Source organism: Ceratotherium simum, chromosome X, assembly GCF_057802395.1.
Source record: "Ceratotherium simum simum isolate JZ-2026a chromosome X, ASM5780239v1, whole genome shotgun sequence".
NCBI lineage: Eukaryota > Metazoa > Chordata > Mammalia > Perissodactyla > Rhinocerotidae > Ceratotherium > Ceratotherium simum.
This window is the reverse complement of record NC_141940.1, coordinates 36,875,342-36,896,175: the sequence shown is the minus strand read 5'-3', so window position 1 is coordinate 36,896,175 and position 20,834 is coordinate 36,875,342. Positions and strand designations below refer to the sequence as shown.

The following is a 20,834-nucleotide window of genomic DNA, read 5'->3' as shown; positions in this document are numbered from 1 at the left end:
CTGAACTAACTGGGTATCATAGACAATGTCACGAAACAATAGCAGAGAGAGCAGTCAGCATGGCATGTAACGACCCTCATGCCACATAGCTCTGTGGGAAGATGGTATCTCTGCCCTGTCTGTCACTCTCCTCAGCTGGTACCCTTCAGCTATGCAATTGCCAAGCTTGGCCCTGCATAGCCTTGGCTCACTGGCTTCTCTGAATGATTATGCCTGCCCTTGCCCCACTGCTTGTCTTTAAATCCTTGGCTCCATCAGAATAGAACAGAACAAGCCCAAACAAAAGATGGCTGGTTAGGTAACTCAGCTGACTTACCTAGATTTATATGTATGGGGGAAAATGAGTTCCCAGGAGTGAGGAATAATGTGGAGTGTGACAGTTCCCAAAGAACAAGGAGAGAGCCTAGTTTTTGGCATGGGTCACTAAGGACAGAGTGTGGTTACCAGCCAGGCTGAGTTGAGCTGAGCTCCTAGACTATGGATTCCCTTGTCTGGAGGCTGGACTGATCCCTGGAAATTGGGATGCAGCTGTGTGTAAGGTGGGTGTAAATAGCCCCAAGCGTGGCGATTAAATAACCGTCTGGGCAGCGAGTTAGCCAGTCATTATACATTCTGTGTTCAAATTCACATGGCCAGAATGGCACAGGAAGAAAAGGGCCAGCTTACCATCTGCATTTCACCCAGTCTTCGACTGGAGACCAAACTGATTTAAGGCTCATTCTCTTAGCTCTGGCCTTCCCACCATTCTAATCCCAACACTTGAGCCCAACTCAAAAACAAACATCTTGGCTTTGGTTTGATGCCTAATTTGAAATTTGCTCACTGAAAATAACCCCAGTCTACCAAAAGAAGGCCATGATACTAATTTCAGAGCCACCTTAATAATTGCGGTTGTATTTCTACAATTGTTTTCAAAGCACTTTACCATATATGAATTCACATGATTCTCCTGATAACCCCAAGAGATGGTCGCCAGGAATTACTGGTCTCCTTTTTAATCACAAGGATATAGAGGCTCAGAGAGAGTATGAACTGCTTAAAGGGTATAAACTGCCTCTCCTCAATGGACGGTAGCCTCAGAGATTTGCTCAGATTCATTTCAAAATTCCCTTAAGGTTAGCACATCACATACCTCCCACTGTGAGATTTTAGTGATTGGTTCTCTGTCTTGTCTTCTCTAATTCCCTAATGCCTTTCAGAATGAGATCTCAATACACAATTCAGCCATTTCCTCATTTTTTCTCATATTAAGATGCTCTAAGTGTTCCTTCATTCCAGTCCGAAGACACCCCATTTTCTCCAAGTGTTCCTTCATTCCAGTCTGAAGACACCCCGTTTTCTCCCTACATATACAGGGATTTTTTCTGGAAGGCCACCCAAGTAGAACCAAGGTGGTTTCAACTTACTTCAGAACAAGGCCAAGAGACAGAGCCTGTGGTTTTCACACATTCATTCCAAAGAGCCATTGGGCAGGATGTTTGGATTGGTTTGGCTAATTGTTTCTGCTCAGTGGAAAAGCTATTGTGTCTCTCCCCAGACCCATCCGTTAGGGAAGCAAGAACTGAGGGTCCAGGAACAGTTCTTCACTGATTTGACCATAGGGCTGGTTCTCAGGCCAAATTCAATCATAGGTTGTGAGATACTGTAACTTCCGAAGTTAGAATTTGAATTTTAAATCTATTCTCTACAGAGTCTTGGACAACATGCAGTTGTGAATCCTTTAAATAAAGGAAAGAAGAGTCTTCCCTGTTGCAAAATAAATATGTGTACCCATTCCTGCAATATTTTGACACAGATCAGTCTCCAAGAAAAGGATATCTGTAAAGAGGCTGATGGAAGTGCCAGGATTGTTTCTTCAGGCCTGATAATGCTGACAACATTTATTTCCTGTTGAAGGTGGTTCTGCTGAAAATATGTTTCTGGTCCAGCATGCCTGTTGTCAAGGCTCACTACCGGTTTTATAGGTCAGGAAGTAGAACAAACTACACTGGTCTTAATTTGTGGAAAGAACACATACTTTGGAATCAGTCAAGGTTTAAATCCTGGCTTAGCCATTTCCTAGATGTGTGACCTTGGGTGTAACCTTAACCTCTGTGAGTCTCAGTTTCCCCAAATGGAACATTTGAATAAAAATAATGTAGATCCCAATTGTTGTTGTTCTGAGGATTACATGACAAACTATACATAAAGTGCTTAGCCAAGTGCCTAGCACATGGGAAGGGCTCAAGAGATGACATCTTCTATTGATATTACTACCACCACTACTAGAAATGAAGGAATTGAGTAACAATACAATATATAGGCACTGAAGATTGACCAATCTATATAGGCTGAGGACTAATTCTTCGGCTAGCAGATCAGGCATTAGAGGACTGAAGTTTCCCTGAGTGAAGCCCGTTACTTCTGGTTTTTGCATTTTGTTGCTGTGTTCCCCAAAACACAGCCCTTGGACCTCTGCTCTTCTCTCTTTTTACTCTCTCAGCATTACCCTGGGGGGAGGCAGTCAATGAATGCAATGTGGAACCATTGAAGGTTTTGGAGCAGAGGAGTAACACAATGGACATGGTGTTTTAGGATGAGAAATGTGATGGCATCACACCAGATGTGTAAGAGGACAGAGATTTGAAGCAGAGATACCACTTAGGAGTCTGTGGAGTAATCCAAGTGTGAGGTGATGAGGGAAAGAAAGGGACTTCTGTGTGAGTAATGTGGAGATGTTTCAAAGGTTCAACAACAAAAACAGCAGGATATGGTGGACATGAAGGATTAAAGAGTGGGAAGAGTCAAAGATATGCCAAGATGTTGGGGTTGGGAAATAGAATAGAATTGATTCTATTGTCAGACAGGGAGTTGGGAGGAGGAAACATTTTTGATTTTTAGACACATTATGTTTGGCATATATAAGCATGATTGTCTGGTAGGCATTCATGGGATTGACATCCAGAAGGAAGATTGGGGCTGGAGATGTAGATTTAACAGTCGCCTCCCTGTACCCTGGTGTGCTATATTCATCTCCATCTCTGCTCTTTTGTTCATGCTTTCTCCCCTGACAGAAATATCCATTTCCTTATCAATTGAAATATAACTTTCCTTCAAGCCCCATATCTTCCGGGAAACCTTCCCTTAGCACCCTAACCCCTGAAGAGCTCTCTTTCCCATGAACTCCAATAGCTCTTAACAGCCTGTATCCCTCATTCACTTGGCATTTTAACAAACCATTGCTATTAACTCTTATTTAGCACCACAGGGCAAAGGTTAAATGTGGACTGTGGAGCCAAATTGCCTAGGTTCTAATCCCAGCTCTACCACTTACTAGCTGTGTGATCTTTGGCAGGCCACTTAACTTTTGTATGCCCTAGTTTCTTCATCTGCAAAATGGGGATAATAGTAACTACTTCATAAAGTTGTTGTAAAGATTAAATTAGTTAATACATGTAAAGTTATTAGAACAGTTGTTTGGCACATAATAAGAACTATATATGTATTTGCAAATAAAATCATTTTGTTAAATTTATATGAATACTGGTTCCCCAAATAAATCATAAGCTTCTTAGTGACAGGGAATTTGTCTTATCATTCCTTTTCCTCATAGCACCTAGCACTACTGGGTACTTCACCAAAGCTTTGGAGATTCGATTGTATTAAACACAAGTCCCAGGCTGCAGCAGGTTGCTAGGAGTCCTATTGCAGGGATATGGGTCAAAAGCACCACATCCCAGGCCCTGTGGAGTGGTCAGTGGCCCCCATTATACTGTTTGCCCCAACCATTTTCTGGAGCGGTTCTCCAATGACAACAGAAAAGTTGCCTTAGAAGTAGGGCAATTCTTCCACTTAAACTATGTATAACTGTGGTTTTAGAAAGAATCAGAATGGCGGATGGGCCAAGGGAAGTTTTTCTCTTCCCATAGCTTTGCCAAGGGCACCACTTCGCCCCAGAGTGACAATAAGGGGGCTGATGGAATGTCTAGGACTGGGCATTGGAAACAAAGGCACCTGATTACTCATGGCTGTGCTTTATGCAGCACAAAGAGAATGACATAGATACCGCGCCACTCCCCTGCCTCCCCACATCCCTTGCATGGAGGTGGGGGAAGGTGCAAGGAAGCAGAGAAGCAAGGACTGTCCAACAGAAACCTTTCTATTCACCACTCTGTAGCTTCTCACACCTTGCCTCAAGGACACTGCAAAGACTGCCTGCCTGGAAGTCAGGAGAGCTGGGCTCTGGCTCTTGGGTACTAAATAGTTGTGTGACATTGGGAAGACCACAAGATACTGAACCTCTTTATATCTTAGTTCCCCAATTTAAAAAAAATGGGTAATTATCCTTTCCCAACCTAGTTGATGGTGCTATTATGAGTGACAACTGAGGTGATGAATTTGGAAATATTTTACAAAGTGCAGAGCATTTAATTCATGTAAAAGATCGTTATCTTGAACCTCTCTTAGATGGAGAAGAAAGGTATTGTGCTATCTAATACGTAGCCACTAGTCACGTGTGGCTATTGAACATTTGAAGAGTGGCTAGTCAGAATTGAGATGTGCTGTAAGTGTAAACTACAACCCAATTTCAAAGAATGTAAAATATTTCCTTTACAATTTCATACATTGCTTACATATTGAAATAATAATATTTTAGATATATTGAGTAAAATTAAATATATTATCAAAACTAATTTTACCCATTTCTTTGAACTTTTAACTGTGGCTACTAGAAAATTTAAAATTACTTACAAAGCTCACATTTGTGGCTTGCATTATATTTCCATTGGACAGAGCTGGTCCAGACAGTCACATTTAGAAAGGTCTAAACAACTACATCCCTCCATCTTAGGCAACCCAAAGCAGCCTGTTCAGTTCAGAGGAGAAGGATTCCCAAATACAATTCTCCCATGGACACCCCCAGCCTGCTGTTTTGTGTCCCTTGACCTCCCCTTTCAAAGATTGTGTATTTTGGTAAAGAAGCCATTCATTCTTGGGAGTTTGGGAACAGCGAAGATTTGATTTTCAGGAATAGGTGCACATAGGTTGAGGGAAGGAGGGTGTGGAATATTGGGTTGCTACAACAATGACTTACTGTTGAAGAATAGCAAACTAATTATCAGATTACAATTTTCTCAGCCTACCAGGGTGGGTAATTATCTTCCTTGGAGGCTCCTTAAAAAAAAAGAAGAAAGAAAGAAAAAGAAAAGATTTCTTCCCAGCAACTAGCTACTTTGTCCTTTCAATTCAATTCAATTCAATTCAATTCAATTCAATTGGGGGTAGTTGCATAAAGGGAAAAATTAACACATTAATGGCTGAAATGGAAACAGAGAGAGACATACTAGAAATGTCTTCCTTTAGTTCTGAAGCCAGGCTTACTTTTGCCCATCAAAATGGCAAGTCCTGGGTTAATCGAAATGGGGCACTGCACAAGCTTTCTTCAAACATCCCATAAGGAGCCTTCTGGGCTCAGATTTTATCTGCTTACCATAGTCCCATGACCTTCTTCAAAGACAGACATGGCTAATGGGACTTGGAATCTAAGAGTTCATCAGCTCTCCCCAATGAAAATGAGAGCTCCTTATAGCAATATTATATAGACAACCAAATCCTTCCTTAACTTGAGTTTAGAGCCTAGCAACTGACATTCCATTTGGGGCAAACTCATTATTGGCAGGAGTGGGGATTGAACTTGGAGGGAATAAAGTAGAAGAATTTTTATTTATTCATGGGCAGAACAGGAAAGAGACAACTTAAGAACTAAGGAATAAGGAATCAAATTATGATGCAAATTACAGACCAAATAGCATCAATTGACTAAACCTCAAGTCAAACTGAACCCACGTATTAATTGAACCATGAATTTGACTAAATATATGTATTTGAAAATCTAGCAAACTTGTTCAAACCAGAATCAAACCTATATATTTTCTAATGAATTAGAACATCAAAACATTCCTTTAACTGAACCTGAACTGAGCCAATGTTTCATTTGGTTTGAGTCCGTACTAAAGAGGAACAATTTTGGCTTTTGTTTACCTTCAAAGGAAGGTAGTTAAAATTCTCTAGAAATGGCCTTATCTTCCACAACCTTTAGTTACTCAGGTTGAATGAAGGAATGTGAATCCATCCACAAGTCTCAGATCCAAGACAGACTAACACAGGATGGAAACAGGGTGGTACTACCATTGGTGTCCTAGAAAAGAACAAAGAATTTCAGCCCCACCCAACACCATTATTCTTTGGTTAAATGTATACTAACCTGAGTATGTCCCATGCTAACAGCTCAGAAAAACCTTGACACTTTATGAAATAATTCTTTCTTCTTAATGTCTATAAGGACAAATTTATGCTAATACAAAACTATGCATTGTCTATAGTTCATCCTTCTGGTTATCTGATTCTGATTCTGTGAAAGCTGTTGTACAACTCTGTAAGTTGGAAATAACTGATAAGAATGGAAAATGATTTTTATCTATAGAGATGCAAATTCTGTCTTATCCAAAATGGAAACCAAGTCTTAAGGAAGGTAAGAAACTTGTCCCAAGTCACAAAGCTGGGAAGTGGGGTAGTTGGGCCTTCCTAGAGAGATGTCCCCCTCTCCTCTTCCATATCCTATCCTCCTCCTCCTCCCAGATTGGAATGGTACTGAGTGAGGTAGAGGTAGAAAGGGGAAAATGGGTATGTCAAATGCAAACCTTACCTGAAGTACTATTTTGACTGAGATCAGCTTTGCCACTGTGGAATGTTCACTGAGTAGATGCCCTGGAGTTGGCTCTACACTGCCATGGAATGGGCAAGGTTATGTTACGTGGATCCTTTTATACTTTGAGGCTGAAATCATGTGGCAGCTCTAGACACGTCATCTGAGATGAGCTCAAACATTCTGGAAATTGCCATGAAGGCTAGCTAGACTAGAGTTTGGCTTCATTTGTGTTCATGAACTATCTGAAATGAAGATTTAAATTCTCTCTATTGAGAAAACCACTTTAGATTTTTTAATGGTAAGGAAGAGGAGCTCTTTGTAATTCTGTTATCTGCCAAGTAAAGTTCCCTTTTCCCCTCTCAAATTGATTACTCTGTTTATCTTGTATGTGTGAATACATTCTCATTCCTTCTCTTTAGCAAGGGAGTTCTGAAGGAGCAAGAGCAGATCTTGTCTGCCTAAGCATGGGTTGGGATCTATTATAACTCCTTTCAATTTGACAAATATTCATAGAGTCCTAATGCATTCCTGCTCTGTCTCTAATATCTTAGAATCAGTGAAGTGCATATTTTGTAGAAGGGAAACTGTAGGTAGCCTGCTGGAGATCCATAATTTGACATATGTTTAACCTGTGTTTAACTACAGGTGGTTGTGTTCATGTGTTCTGGGTAATCCAATCGGATATAGTTTGCAAAGAGAATCTATTTACTTCAAGCTGCTGCCACATCAGCATTTCTAACTCATGGGTTATGTCGTAGTTTAAAAATAGGTCCATAAATTCTTTGATACTAGTCCCTTCAAGAGGTGGAGCCTGATTCCCCTCCCATTGAATGTGGGGTGGACTTAGTGACTGCTTCTAATGAATAGACTAGAACAGAAGTGACAGTATGTGGCTTTAGAGACTAAATCATAAAAGGTACTACATCTTCTTCCTTATTCACTCTCTTGAATCACTGTCTGGGGAAAGATCCTGCCAACAGCCATCTTGGAAGTAGATTCTACAGTCTCAGTTAAGCCTTCAGATGACTGCAACCCCTACCAATACCTTGACCTCAACTACATGAGAGATCCTGAGCCACAGAACCACCCAGCTAAGCCACTCCAAATTCCTGACCCACAGAAACTGTGATATAGTAAATGTTTGTTGTTTTAAGCCACTAAGTTTTGGGGTAATTTGTTTCATAGCAAGAGATAAGTAATACAGGTTAGAAATCCCAGAAATAACCAGTGATATTTCTGAAAAACGATTAACTAAGTGATTATTGCCAGACTTTATGAATCTTGATCAAATGTTTACAGTCCATTTTTTTTGCAAGGCCCTGCTTAGAATCTGTACAAACAATTTCATTCTCAATCCAAGTGTTAAACCCTAGGTCTTTGTAGTTTGAGCAATACGAATTTGCTTAGATAGATTCATGTGCTGTTCTGTATACTTAACCAAAATATCACCAAATGCATGCGTTTTTATTCCTTCAGCAAAAAGTACCTAAATGCTTACTGGGACTCCAGCACCATGCTGGATGAAATAGGTGCTCTTACGCAACTGTTAATTCACAAGCATTATTTGAGCATCTACTAGGACCCGTGCACTGTGCTCAGCACTGAGGATACAAAAATGAACATGACATCTTGCCCTTGAGGGGTCCAGTATTTAGTTGGGGAAGCAGACAGATAAATACATACTTTACAACATAGTGTGGTGAATGTTATCCCAGACATATGAAGAACATGCTATGATATTCCAGAATGAAACAACTATTTCTATTTGAAGTATTGAAGGATGAATAGGAATTTTTCAAGCAAAGAAGAATGATGGGATAGAGGGATAGCATTCCAGGTGCATGGGAAAAGGGTGTGCAAAGACACGGAAGAATGAAAAACCTGAGCTGCCTCTTCAGTTTAGTTCCTTCTGCCTGAGAATGAAGAGATGGTTGGTGATATGCATGCTCCTGGCAATGTAAGAACAGCAGGATAGGCTGTTTTTCTAGGACACAGGCATTTCAAAGCCAATAGGCTGTTCAACCTGCCTCAAATTGAAGAAGAGATAAAGGGTGCTTGTGCTCTCTGTCCCAAGGCTCTCAGACTAGAAGAATTCTCACAGTGAACTCTGAGCCTTGGGAGGACAAATATGTAAGTCTTCTGGACCATCTAATTTCCTTATCATGAAGAACTCAAACTGTCCTTGCATGAGTCTACTAAGCTTCTAAACATGGACTTCTGTGGCCTTTTGCCCTTTGGATCAGCACCACTCAAGCTGTGGGTGAAGACCTTGCACCATAGTGTAAACCAGTGTTGTAAAAACAACACTGCTGCCTTTTATCAATAAAGACATTCTATGAAAAAAGTCAGCTGAAGTAAATAGTTTGCTCAGTGGCATGATTTACATTTGGCACAAGCTCCTAATCTCATCACAGACTAATAAATAATTCATGGGTTGGAAGTGATCCATGAACCACATTTTTTAGATCACTCACTCTCCACTAAATAAAATCCTATACGACAAATCTCTTTGTTTCCTTTCAGAACCTGGCCTATACTTTCTTTTCTCATTGTGAGAATGATGCAATTTATTTTCTCTCTTTGTTTTGACTTCTAAATAGTTTAAAGTGAAATTTGAAGCTCAAGTGCATCAACTATGTTGAAACTTTTGGGTGGCATTTTTTTACATTCTTGTTTTTGATTCTGATTTTCTATTTCAAATTTATGTTTGGCTCGATTATTTCATTGACTATGCTTTTGCTGGATGATGTTGAAGACGATGACAATGAAGACAACCATGACAACAAGCATTACAGCAAGCATGGCAAAGAAGCCAGATTTCTGGTCTGCATCCATTTGAGTAGAATCAAGGTTATGAATACGTCTCCATGAGTCCAAACAAGTCTGTTTAATCTCTAAATTGATAGAATTGGTATCATGGAGACACAATGGTGTTCATGAGGAACTCATTCCTCCGCATGCAGAGGGTATTTGCCTCTGTAAATGAAGTCAACGTGCACAGTTAGGAGAAGAGCACTCACCGTCTTGGTCGTTACCTGAGTCAGCAGGAGACTTGCTCCGGCGCATGGGGCCAGGGCTCTTGGCTGAACTCTTCTGAGGTGTTGGGGATGCCTTTGGGCCAGCTGTGGCTGACGGGTTTCCCTTCATGACTCGGCATTCTGGTGGAAAAGACACAGACAGCTTACTAGAGCCGGGGGAGAACTGAGGTTCAGCATATTACCAACCTCCGGAAACTGGAATAACTACCACAGACCAAAGCACCTAATGGCTGAGGACTACGAGGTGGCCCTCATTGTTTGTAGGAACGATGGCTCTGGGGAGGGAGGCATGGGAGAAACCTTCAAAAGTCACCTGGGCTGAGCCAGGTGTTTAATCCATGGATTAGGGAAACAAGGGAAGGAGTTGAAAAGCAGGTCAGGTAGGTAATTACATAGTCAACTCAATCATTTGTGGACAACCCAGCCATGTCTCAGAATAGCACCTGTTGGCATAATTAATTTCATTGGAGAAGAGATTGACAGCTCAGAGGTTGTAGCCCCACAGATGAAACATTCATGCATAATTTAAACAAGGGAAAGGGAGCTACCATTTATTGTTCATTACATGCCATGTATTATAATAGGCATACTAGGGACATCATGTCATTTTATAAATAAACACTAGGACTACCACCACCACTACTTGCATTTATAGAGTTTTTGACTTTCAATGCACATTATCATAATCCCCTATGCTGGTTTAATGAAAATATGGGCCACCAGTGACTCTGCCACTCAGAACTTATAGAAAGCTCGTGGGTGTGTGGGAGAGTCTGACAAATGTTTCTGCTGCTTGCCTCAACCCCAGACTGACACGTTTGGAGCACCCGTTCTATGCAGGTCTCTCAGCATCCCTACTATGGTAATTTGGGGGCACTGATTATGCTAATATATTAGGAGGATTATTATACTCATTTTGCTGATGAGTATAATAAAAGTATAACAAAGTATAACAAAGTGTAACAAAAGTATAACAAAGAACTAAAGCTTCTTGCTTAGGGACACAAAGCAAGAAAATGCAGAACAAGGACTAGCAGCCAAGCCTCCTGAGTCCCAGTCTAGTGTCTTTCCACTGTAGTTTTCTCAACCTTGTGCTGTGATGCTCAAAGGGGAACCAAACAGCTAGGTAGAGGGAGTCTTTTTTTTTTTGGACACCTCCTTGTCGCCTCCTATTTAAAGATACATTGATATATCTTTTCTGGTATCTTTTTTCTGGAATCTTATTTCTGGGAATCTTTTCTGGTAAATTGAGTTTTTTAGGAAGTTGAGTTAAGCAGAAAGCTTTTGTTTGTTTTACTTCTAGTTCTGGTTGATGAACTTTAGTGATCACTGTCCAGAGCTGGAGATGTAGAAGCTATAGGAAATTGGACATAGCCTGGGGTTTGCTTAGCTATTTTATGGTCATTTGCCTGTTCTCAAAGTGAACACAGCAGAAATGCCATCTCTTTCAGGGTCCTTGTCACTGAGTTGTTTGTCAAGTCTATATTAGTACAAGTCAGTTTGTTTTTCTCACACTTCACTCCTCATAATTGGGAAATATGTTTTTTTTTTTTTTAAAGATTTTGTTTATTTTATTTTTTTCCCCCCAAAGCCCCAGTGGATAGTTGTGTGTCATAGCTGCACATCCTTCTAGTTGCTGTATGTGGGACTCGGCCTCAGGATGAACGGAGAAGTGGTGCCTCGATGCGCACCCGGGATCCGAACCCGGGCCACCAGCATCGCAGCGCGCACTTAACCACCAAGCCACAGGGCCGGCCCGGGAAATATGTTTTGAATGTGTTTTTCTATTAGGATCATATCCTAACCCTGTTGCTATGTGAACTAATTCACCATTAACTTACATTTGGAGCTTGGACTCAAGCAAAGGGAGATGGACAGATGTTCCCCTTTTTCTTGAAATTAACAATCCTTTGGAATCTTGTGTCACAAAGCAGGGGTAATGGGGCAGCAAGCCAGAAGGTGGGAAAAGGGAAAAGTTTTGACACCAAGAACACAGTGGAAAATCTTTCTAAAATGGAACCATCAACATCGGCCAAATAGCTAGAAGATGTTCACTAGAAAAAACATATATATACAATGTCCAAGTTCTGACTTCAAATGTTCCTTCCCCTGGTCTGATTGTGCCTGTCAGCCCATGTGACAAAATATGTGGTTCAAGAAATGTGGTCACTATTGGGGCAGATAGTGTGTTTTATTGTGTTCGGAGGCTGGGTATCTGGGACATCCAATCAACCTTTCACTTATTGACTCGTGTATACAAACATACGGCAGAAAGACTAACAATATTTGCCTTCGAGGGACCACCTATGGATGTTCTTCAGGCCATATGAACCCATGGAAATCCCAAGGGATAGAAGGAGGGAGAACAATGGAGCAATATAATCCAGTGGTTGTGCTTACCATTTTCATCCAGAGAAAAGTCATCCTGAGCATAGCGAAATTTTTCAGGACCACAGGCAATAAACACATCGTCATCACCAAAGAAATCATGGAGACAGGTTACCTACAGAAAAAGCAGAAACATTGGATTGATATTTGATGATCTTGTGACAATGAACTTCATACCATGTTGGCAGGGGAACAAAGATTCATCTCTGGGCCATCATCTCTAGCTCCCAAGGATCTCCTTTTTCTGAAAATACCAGGCTCATAGTCTGTACCATGGCATCTAGTGAGTAAAGATATACTGAGTGCCATGTTTCATGTGTGATAGTCTTGTTTCCATTGCATCAAGAGTAACTTTGAGACCATGTCCAAATGGAATGCCCCCCTCTGAATAAAAGTCAGCAAGCAGATGGCCCTACAAATGTCATCTTCTCTCAGATCCTCAAAGACAGAGTGCTCCTAGTCCAACTCTGTGGTCAGGGGTGTAAGCCAAGGCAGATAAGAAAGATCTGCAGCCTGCGGTGGATAGACTCTGTGGCTGACTGAGACGTGGAAGTTTCTCTCTTCATTTTCATGAGTTTTGAAAGAAGGATACCAGTTCTTAACTACTTTGAACTCACAAAAATTGGACTTTTGGTAAAAATAGACTAAGAACCTGGTAGTGGCCAAGAATACCATTCTTCCCTGAAGAACAAGGAGCGGAAAACTGTCCTAACCACTTATAACTTAATCAAGAGCAACAGATCCCCATAAGGTTGAGGTTCTGCTGGTAAAGCCACGTTCCCAGGACCCTTTCCACCCTCTGGTGTCCTATGCATTCCTGCTTCTTCACAATAGAGAGACAGTCTCCCTAACCGTTTTTCTGAACAAAGAAACGAGGGTCCCTGGGAAAGTATGCTGCTCCCTGCAGTCTCCTCACTTCTCAGCTTTCCTAATTACATTTGATAATTAGTCCAGCACATCAGGGAAACCCCAGGAGAAACCATAGAGTCAAAACATTCTTATCCCAATCCTTAGCTTGAAAGTGTTCAAAGCTTCTAATTGTTCTAAGCTACCCATTCAAGCTGCCAGCATTGGCTTTCCAAAGGCATGGTGCTCACAAACTAACAACAGCTTGCTGGGTGCAGAGAGCAATATGTTACATTTGAAAAATATTCATATTAATAGCATCATCCCCCACCCAGAATCTATTCAATCCCTGTTCCCACAGCCAAGATGACTGAAAGCTTTATACAAAGCAAGAGATTCTTAGGGCTGGCCCCATGGCTTAGCGGTTAAGTGTGCGCGCTCTGCTACTGGCGGCCCGGGTTCGGATCCTGGGCGCGCACCGACGCACTGCTTCTCCAGCCATGCTGAAGCCACGTCCCACATACAGCAACTAGAAAGATGTGCAACTATGACATACAACTATCTACTGGGGCTTTGGCGAGAGAAAAAAAAAGGAGGAGGGTTGGCAATAGATGTTAGCTCAGAGGTGGTCTTCCTCAGCAAAAAGAGGAGGATTAGCACGGATGTTAGCTCAGGGCTGATCTTCCTCACCAAAAAAAAAAAAAAAAAAGGAGAGATGCTTAAAGATTATCCCTATTGTCTCAGCTTCCCAATCATCCAAGAGATGCAAAGAGAAGGGAGAGAGACTTGAAACACTGCCTAAGGTTGTTCCTATTAAGCCTCTTCCTAGCCCTGTGTCCTGACCTCATCAAATAGGCCAACATCCTTCTTCAGCCCACTCATCCCTCACCCATTCATTCCACAATCATGTAACAACAATCAGAGCTACCACTAATTGAATGTTTACTCTGTGACTAGCACTCTGCTAAGTACTTCCAAATATGTCATCTCATTTTACTCTCATAACAAATCCTGGAAGTTGGCATCATCATCATCACTATTTCACAGATGAGAAAACTGAGGCCCAGAGACAATAAGTAAATTACTCAGGGTGTAAGCAATGAAGCCAAACAAATACAGATCTATCTTACTCCAAAGCCTGTGCTTTTGGTCACTCAGTAATACAAAGCACTTACATACAGTTCAGGCACTGGAGAGACAAAGATGAATAAGACTTAGGCCACAACTTCATGGACCTCACAATCTGATGGAGTCAGATACATGGAAACAGAGCATTTCAATGTAGTGTGATGAATGCTAGGGTAGAAGTATCTGTAGGTTCCAGGGGAGCTATTTAGTAGCATATCCAAGTGACCTAGTCACTGGCTTGCACTGTTAGTTCAATAAACATCCTGCATATTGTCTTGGTAGCAGATCCAATACAGAGGCTATATGGCTTTGAACCCTGCTGCAGACTCCCGCTGACATCTTGGATCTTGACTCAATAAAATCTGGAGCCCCTAACTTTGATACATTGTGTGTCTCTGAATTATTTACCCCCTGCTACCTCCTTGACCCTGAAGATCTCTGTCACACCTTTGTGTTCGAGGTTGCCCCTGACCCTAACTGGCTGCCTTTAGTTTTGATCAAGAGTGAGGGAAGCCTCACCCCTGGGTGTCCCTCCACTAATGGTCTCTAGCATTTAACACTTCGTTTCAAGACCTGCTTGTATTTTCATGAGTATTCACTTAGTCCTTTCCATTAGATCACAGGTTTCCTGAATGTAAATACCAAGTTTATCTCTCCCTCTATACCTCCCTATGGTTCCTGGTAGAATGCTTATCACATAGCGAGAATTTAGCCAGAGCTATTTTTGCCTCAACTAAATGTAAAGAAAATAAGAAGGAGGCCTTGTAAGAATATACAAAGGCAGAAAAGTAGGAACAAGAAAGAAGAAATCAATCATGGAAGACAACAGGAACTAGCATTCAAAAGTTTTGAAAGGTAATACAAATACACAAATTTAGGAACAAGAAAGGAACAATGACTGTGAATTCAGAAGTTATTCTTTGCACAACTATGCAGACTAGTTTGAAAACTTAGGTGAAATAGATGATTTTTAAAGGAAAACCTAAAAAATGAAATTAGCTAAAAAAGAAATAGAAAATTTCAACCAACTAGTAGCCATAAAAAGAATTGAGCAAATACTTCAAACAGTAACTCTTCCCCAAAAGGCACTTTTCATTTTGGAGGTATTTGTGGAAATTGCTTCCCTAGAAGAACCAGAAGCTCAAAAGCAGCCATCGCAGTGACACGCCATGATATCCTATTGTAGGACAACAAAGCCTTCACAGATTGCTTTGGGGGTTGCTGTTACAATGACCTACCCTCCTCCAACCCTAGGCCTCTCTGCCTCCACCCAGACTTTGGGAAAAGCCTTTGGATAACCCCTCCTTTGGGGAACTTCTAAGAAAGGCAAAGCCCCCTATGCTTCTGACAAACTCACAATGGTGTGGCTGGCTTCAAACATATTCATTTTGTAATCCAGCTGTTCAGCATCAGGTTTCTCGTGTGAACACACCCCACATTTTACTGGCTCCCAAATGTAGACAAATTCACATTGTGCATGTGGATACCCAGCTTTCCCAAATGCCTTAGATAGTGAAACACAACAGCTCTCCCTCCTTTGTCACAGAGTTGGGAAAATAGAAAGCTATCCATCTTAAATATGAGGAACTCGAAGGTGGCCAAAGTCAAAGTGGCCCAAGGATGCACAAATGGTTCATGGCAGAGTTGAGACTAGCACTCAGGTGTCCTGATTCAATTCAGGACAAAACGATTCAATTGCCTGAGAGAATATGCCTTCCTAAAGTCCAGGCTTCAAAGGCTTGTATATAGCCTAGACAGGAGAGTCCCCACTTGTCCTAATCAATGCCCAATATGTATTAGAACATTTTACTGGATTTAAAAAAGAAAGCGTCTTTATGGATCATATTTTTAATCTATGGACAAGAAAACTTCTATTCATTACTGTAACTGGCAACTGTGTATGCGGTGGAGAAGGAGGACAAGGAGAAGGAGGAGGAAAAGAAGAATGAGGAAGATGAAAAAGAAGGAAGAGAAGAATGGAGTGTAGGAAATAATTCCCAAATGAAACTCACACTCACACCTGCTTTTTAAAATTCCATGGAAGTAACGTGATACAAAGTCCGCCTTAGCATACATTGCAAATATATAATTTTGAAAATTTGTTTTTTGAGATAAAATTTCTGTCATGAGGTGGCAACAGAAGTGGAAAAATAATAATCGTTAAGATACCACTTACAGCATCCTCAGAGATCAAGGGTCTTGCTGACATCAGCTTTTGTATGAGTCACACTTGTGTATTTAAGCCAGAGACGAGAACACAAAAGCATGACACCTGTCTTTGTAATTAATCAACTGCCAGCACAAAATCAATAAAATCAATTCACATTAACATTAAACCATTAACTCAATGTTCTTCCTTAAAAAAAAAAAAAACAGCAGGTATTGGGGGAAGGGAAGCTAGCTTGGTTGTGCATTAGTGTGAACAATAGATTACATGGGGCATCCGGTGGCTTAAATGTGGAAGTACAAATAGAGAAATGGAGACAACAGATGACTGTGTGGAAGCAGTTTGAGTCTATTAGCTGCAAATGGCAAATTCACTCTGTGACTTGATTTAAGCTTGATTAGTTTCTCCATCCACATATTACAGATGCTGGCAGTTAGTTGTACGTTCCTGCTGCTGGTAGATTCTACATTTCACTAATGGTTCAGAAAGAAATTTATCTCTGGAAGTAAGGTCTTGCTTGTATATCTATGAGACTCACTTTCAACATGCAAAATATTTTAATTGAAAGTTCAATTCCACTAATATTCATTAATTAAGCACTGACTATGGGAAAGGAAGTATGTGAGAGATACAGAAATGTACAATAAAAGGCCCCTGTCTTCAGAGTTGACAACATAATAAGCAAGTCAGAACCACACAAATAGAATACAGGGCAGACGGTTGTTAGCACTATTATAGAGGCACAAAGAGCAAGGGGAGCACAGAAGACAAAGAGAACAATTCTAAGCATGAGAACTGGGGAAGGCTGCACAGGGATGACACAAAATCTGAGTCTTGAAGGATGTGTGGGATATAGGTTGACGGAGATAGGAGTAAAGAGTATTCTGGGTAACTGCATAAATAAAGGCAGAGAAGCAGGAACATGCCTTTTTTTAATAGCCCTGGAAAAAAGAACCTCATCTTGTTGACTATAGTCACAGAGATTTTAACTCTCCAAAGCACAATTGCCCAGACCCATCTGCCAGCCTTCTGCACAGACAAAACACAGTTGCCTGTTGGTGGAATTCAGGGTGAAGAGAAGGGCAGAATGTCTATAGGGAGAGGAGTAGCCCCAGTGGTGAAGAAGAGAGAACATTGTGGCAAGGAAGACAAACCACACTGATTTCCTAGTCTTGCCAACAGTGTGCCCTGCCCACAGAGGGTGGCTGGCCAGCTTCACAAAATGAGTTAATGAAAGATTCAGTAAACATTACGGATGAGGCTTTTTCTAAAAGTTACTGCTACTCTCATTCTGGAATATTTCCTGCCTGCCAGCCCTGAATGGGCTCTGGTTGGAGGTTGGCACAGGGCTGGCTTGGTGAGCTGAGACAATGTTTCTGAGACAACCCTGGCTTTCTTATCAAACTTGTTTTCCTGGAGTTATCTTGAAGTCTTACTTGTGGATTTTTCATGACATTTTCGCCTGGGCAAACAGCTCCTTGGTTCTGCAGTGCCTCTATTGGCATAGATCTCTTTATTCGATGTCTTAAACTTCCCTAAAATCTTTGGTGAAATAATAACAATGCCACTTGCATTTGTAAAATATTTTTACTGTTTTCCAAACACTTCCACATGTATAGTATCTTATGTTCTCTTCCACATCTCCAATTCTCCTCTCAACCCAATTCAATCAGGCTTCCATCTCCCTCACTCCACACCAAGGCTGCTCTTGTCAAGGTCAACAATGACTTCCATGTTGTCAAATCTCATGGTCACTTCTCGGGCTTCATCTTATTCAACCCCTCAGCAACACTGGATGTAAGCTGAGCATCCTCCTTAAATACCTGCCCCTCTTGGCTTCTGGGACACCACAGCCTTCTGTATTTCCTCCTACCTCAATCTCCTTTGCTATTCTCTTCCACTTCCAGACCCCTCAATATTTGAAAGCCCCAGTGCTCAGTTCTCAGACCTCTTCTCTTCATTTACATTTCTTTACTAGGTGATCGTATCCAGCCCCAAGGCTTCACATACTATCTATATACTGATGACTTACACTATCTCCTGCTATCTCCAGGCCCTTCTTATCCCTGAACGCTAGACTCATATATTCAACTGTCTGCATTTCAACCGTCTGCTTGATTGCTCCAGTTGTCTGATAGGCATCCCAAATTTAATATGCCTAAATCTAAACTCTCATTTCTCCCTCTCCAAATCCTACTTCCCTCCAGCTTTCCTCATCTCAATAAATGGTACCACAATTCCTGCAATTGTCCAAACCAGAAACCTGGTAGTCCTTTTTTATTAGAAGTCACATTTTTCCTTCTCCATCTCACTGTCCTAGTCTAAGATATAATACAGTAGCCCCATAACCAGTCTCCATGTGTCCACTCTTGGCAGCACACCCTCACCACCCTGTTTACATACACTCATACTGTTCTCCATACTGCAGTCACAATAGTACTTTATGATTTTAATCAGGCATATCACTCTTCTGCTTAAAATCCTCTAAAGCCTGCCCATCAGAGATAGAATAAAATCCAAACTTTTTGTCTTGGCTCTATATTATCCAATCTCTTACACCACATATGCTAGCTTGCTCCAGTCACACTGGCCTCTTTCTGCTACTCAGACACATCAAGACCTTTCCTGCTTCAGGGCCTTCCCTCTTGCAGCTCTCTCTACCTAGAAGGTACTCTTCCCAGATAGTCACAGGGCTGGCTGCCTCTTCACAATCAAATCTAAAGTATCACATATTTAAGTCTGAGCAACGCTCACCTTACATGCCATTGTTGCTTAGAATTTAAATTCCTTTATTTAACCCCACAAATTAGTCATTATTATTTTAATTATTTTATACAGTCAATATTGTTTAGATTTATCTACTTATTTACCAGTTTATTTGCTCACCATTTCTTGTTACATCTCAGGCATTTCTTCTGGGTTCATTTTAAAATTAGGTACATGTTAGATCTTCCCATTCTATCTCCCATGTCTCAGCCTCACCTTCATATTTGCTATCTTCTTATCTCTCGGTGCTACATTCTGGAAAATATCTTCAAATCTGCCAGTTCACTCTCTCTCTCTTCTGAAGTTTTTAATTTGCTGTTTAACTCTCTCATTGAGCTTCAGATTTCAATGATTGTAATTTTAATTTTTAGGAATTCTTCATTTTTCCCTCCCAAATTTGCCTGGTCATAGCTAATAGTCTCTTTTTCTTATCCCATTTTGATTACATGTTGTGTTTCTTTAAACAATCCATATAAAGTTATTTTGTGTCCTGTATTTGATCATTCTAATATCTGAAGTCCTTGGGAATCCAAATCTGTTGTTTCTGCTAACTCTCCGTGATGGTGACTTGTCTCCTTGTGTGTTTGATATTTTTTTTATTGTGAGCTCATATATAGTTGAATTAAATCTTTGAGAATCCTGAGGGATCTACATGGGGATATTTTCTTCCAAAAAAAGATATGAATTTGCTTCTGCCAGGTGCCAAGGGGCACTAACAATGTGGGGCCACATTTTCTCAGCTATAGTTTCCCTTGTGACATGAATAGTATAAATTTGAACTCCAGACCTGTGAAAGAGCAAGCTTTGGGTTGCAACCTCTCAAGGGTATACTTGCAGTAGCAGCAGCCACATAAGCAGTACAAGTAGTGCTCTTGTTTATTTTGTTTCCCACCCGGAGTTATGACAGAGACAAACAAACTTACAGGTAGGTTTCTGGTGTATCCCCTTTTAAGGGTCCTAGCTTAATGTGGAGGTTGTGGCTTCAGATCCCTCACTTTTTAAGGACCTTGTGTGCCCTACATTTCTGTTAGTATCCAAAACACTGGGGTTTTGCTTCCAGGGAAGCTCAAGCTTTTACATACTGCTTGCTGCTCTAGTTTCAGTTTCTGGTTCTTCCTCCTTCTGCCTTTCTTTTCTGCAAGCTTAGAAAAGCATTCAAAAATGTTTGTGGCAGGTTTCTCAAAAAGCTAAACATAGAATTACCATATAATTGCGTTCTGGAACTCAATTTCAACATGTCGGGGTGAGGGTGGGGTTTCTCCACACCTCGAATAAGCAATGCTCCAACTTGAGCAGGGTGTCCTACAATTCAACTCAATTCTGACATTATCTATCCTGAGATAGCCTCAGCTCCCACAGGCTAAGGGTTCATCCTACAAGACTGCCTCCCCGCCACTTCAGACGCCAGTCACAAGTCCAGATTGCTACTTGTGCTTCTGACAAACTGGCTACAGATTGGTGGTTCCCACGACCCCCCTCCTTGAACTTCAGATGCCAGTCCCAAGTCCAGATTGTTACCTGTACTTCTGTCCAACTGGCTATAAATCAGAGATTAAATTTCTACAAATTGGGGTAAATAGAGCAGACTTGCTTGGAGTCCTTTAATGTTGAGGATCAGCATGGGGACTTTTTGGCCCTTCCAACCTTTGGTAGTGCTGTATGAAAACCTTTGTTTTAACACCATCAATGTCCATTTTATTCATCTCAGTTCCTAATAACCATCTAAAGATTTCCACCCTGCTGGGATGAGTCCTGTGACTCTCCCCTTTCTGTTTCCTCTCTGTTTCACTCCTATCAATATTTGCTTTATTTA

At 41.1% G+C, this 20,834-nt stretch overlaps 1 protein-coding gene across 6 annotated transcripts in view; it reads right to left on the bottom strand.

The window, feature by feature from the left end:
* Window positions 1-20,834, bottom strand: part of DCX (doublecortin) — a 107,098-nt gene that overhangs the window by 19,241 nt on the left and 67,023 nt on the right. For 3 of the 6 annotated variants that reach the window (XM_087427387.1, XM_087427389.1, XM_004440496.3), the window contains exons 4-5: window positions 12,127-12,229; window positions 9,709-9,846 (exon numbers count right to left, since the gene is read on the bottom strand). In XM_087427387.1, the coding sequence (XP_087283513.1) occupies window positions 9,709-9,846; window positions 12,127-12,229 (241 nt within the window). The remainder of the gene's footprint in view (window positions 1-9,708; window positions 9,847-12,126; window positions 12,230-20,834) is intronic. The other 3 variants (XM_087427388.1, XM_087427390.1, XM_004440497.2) reach the window with 1 other exon arrangement.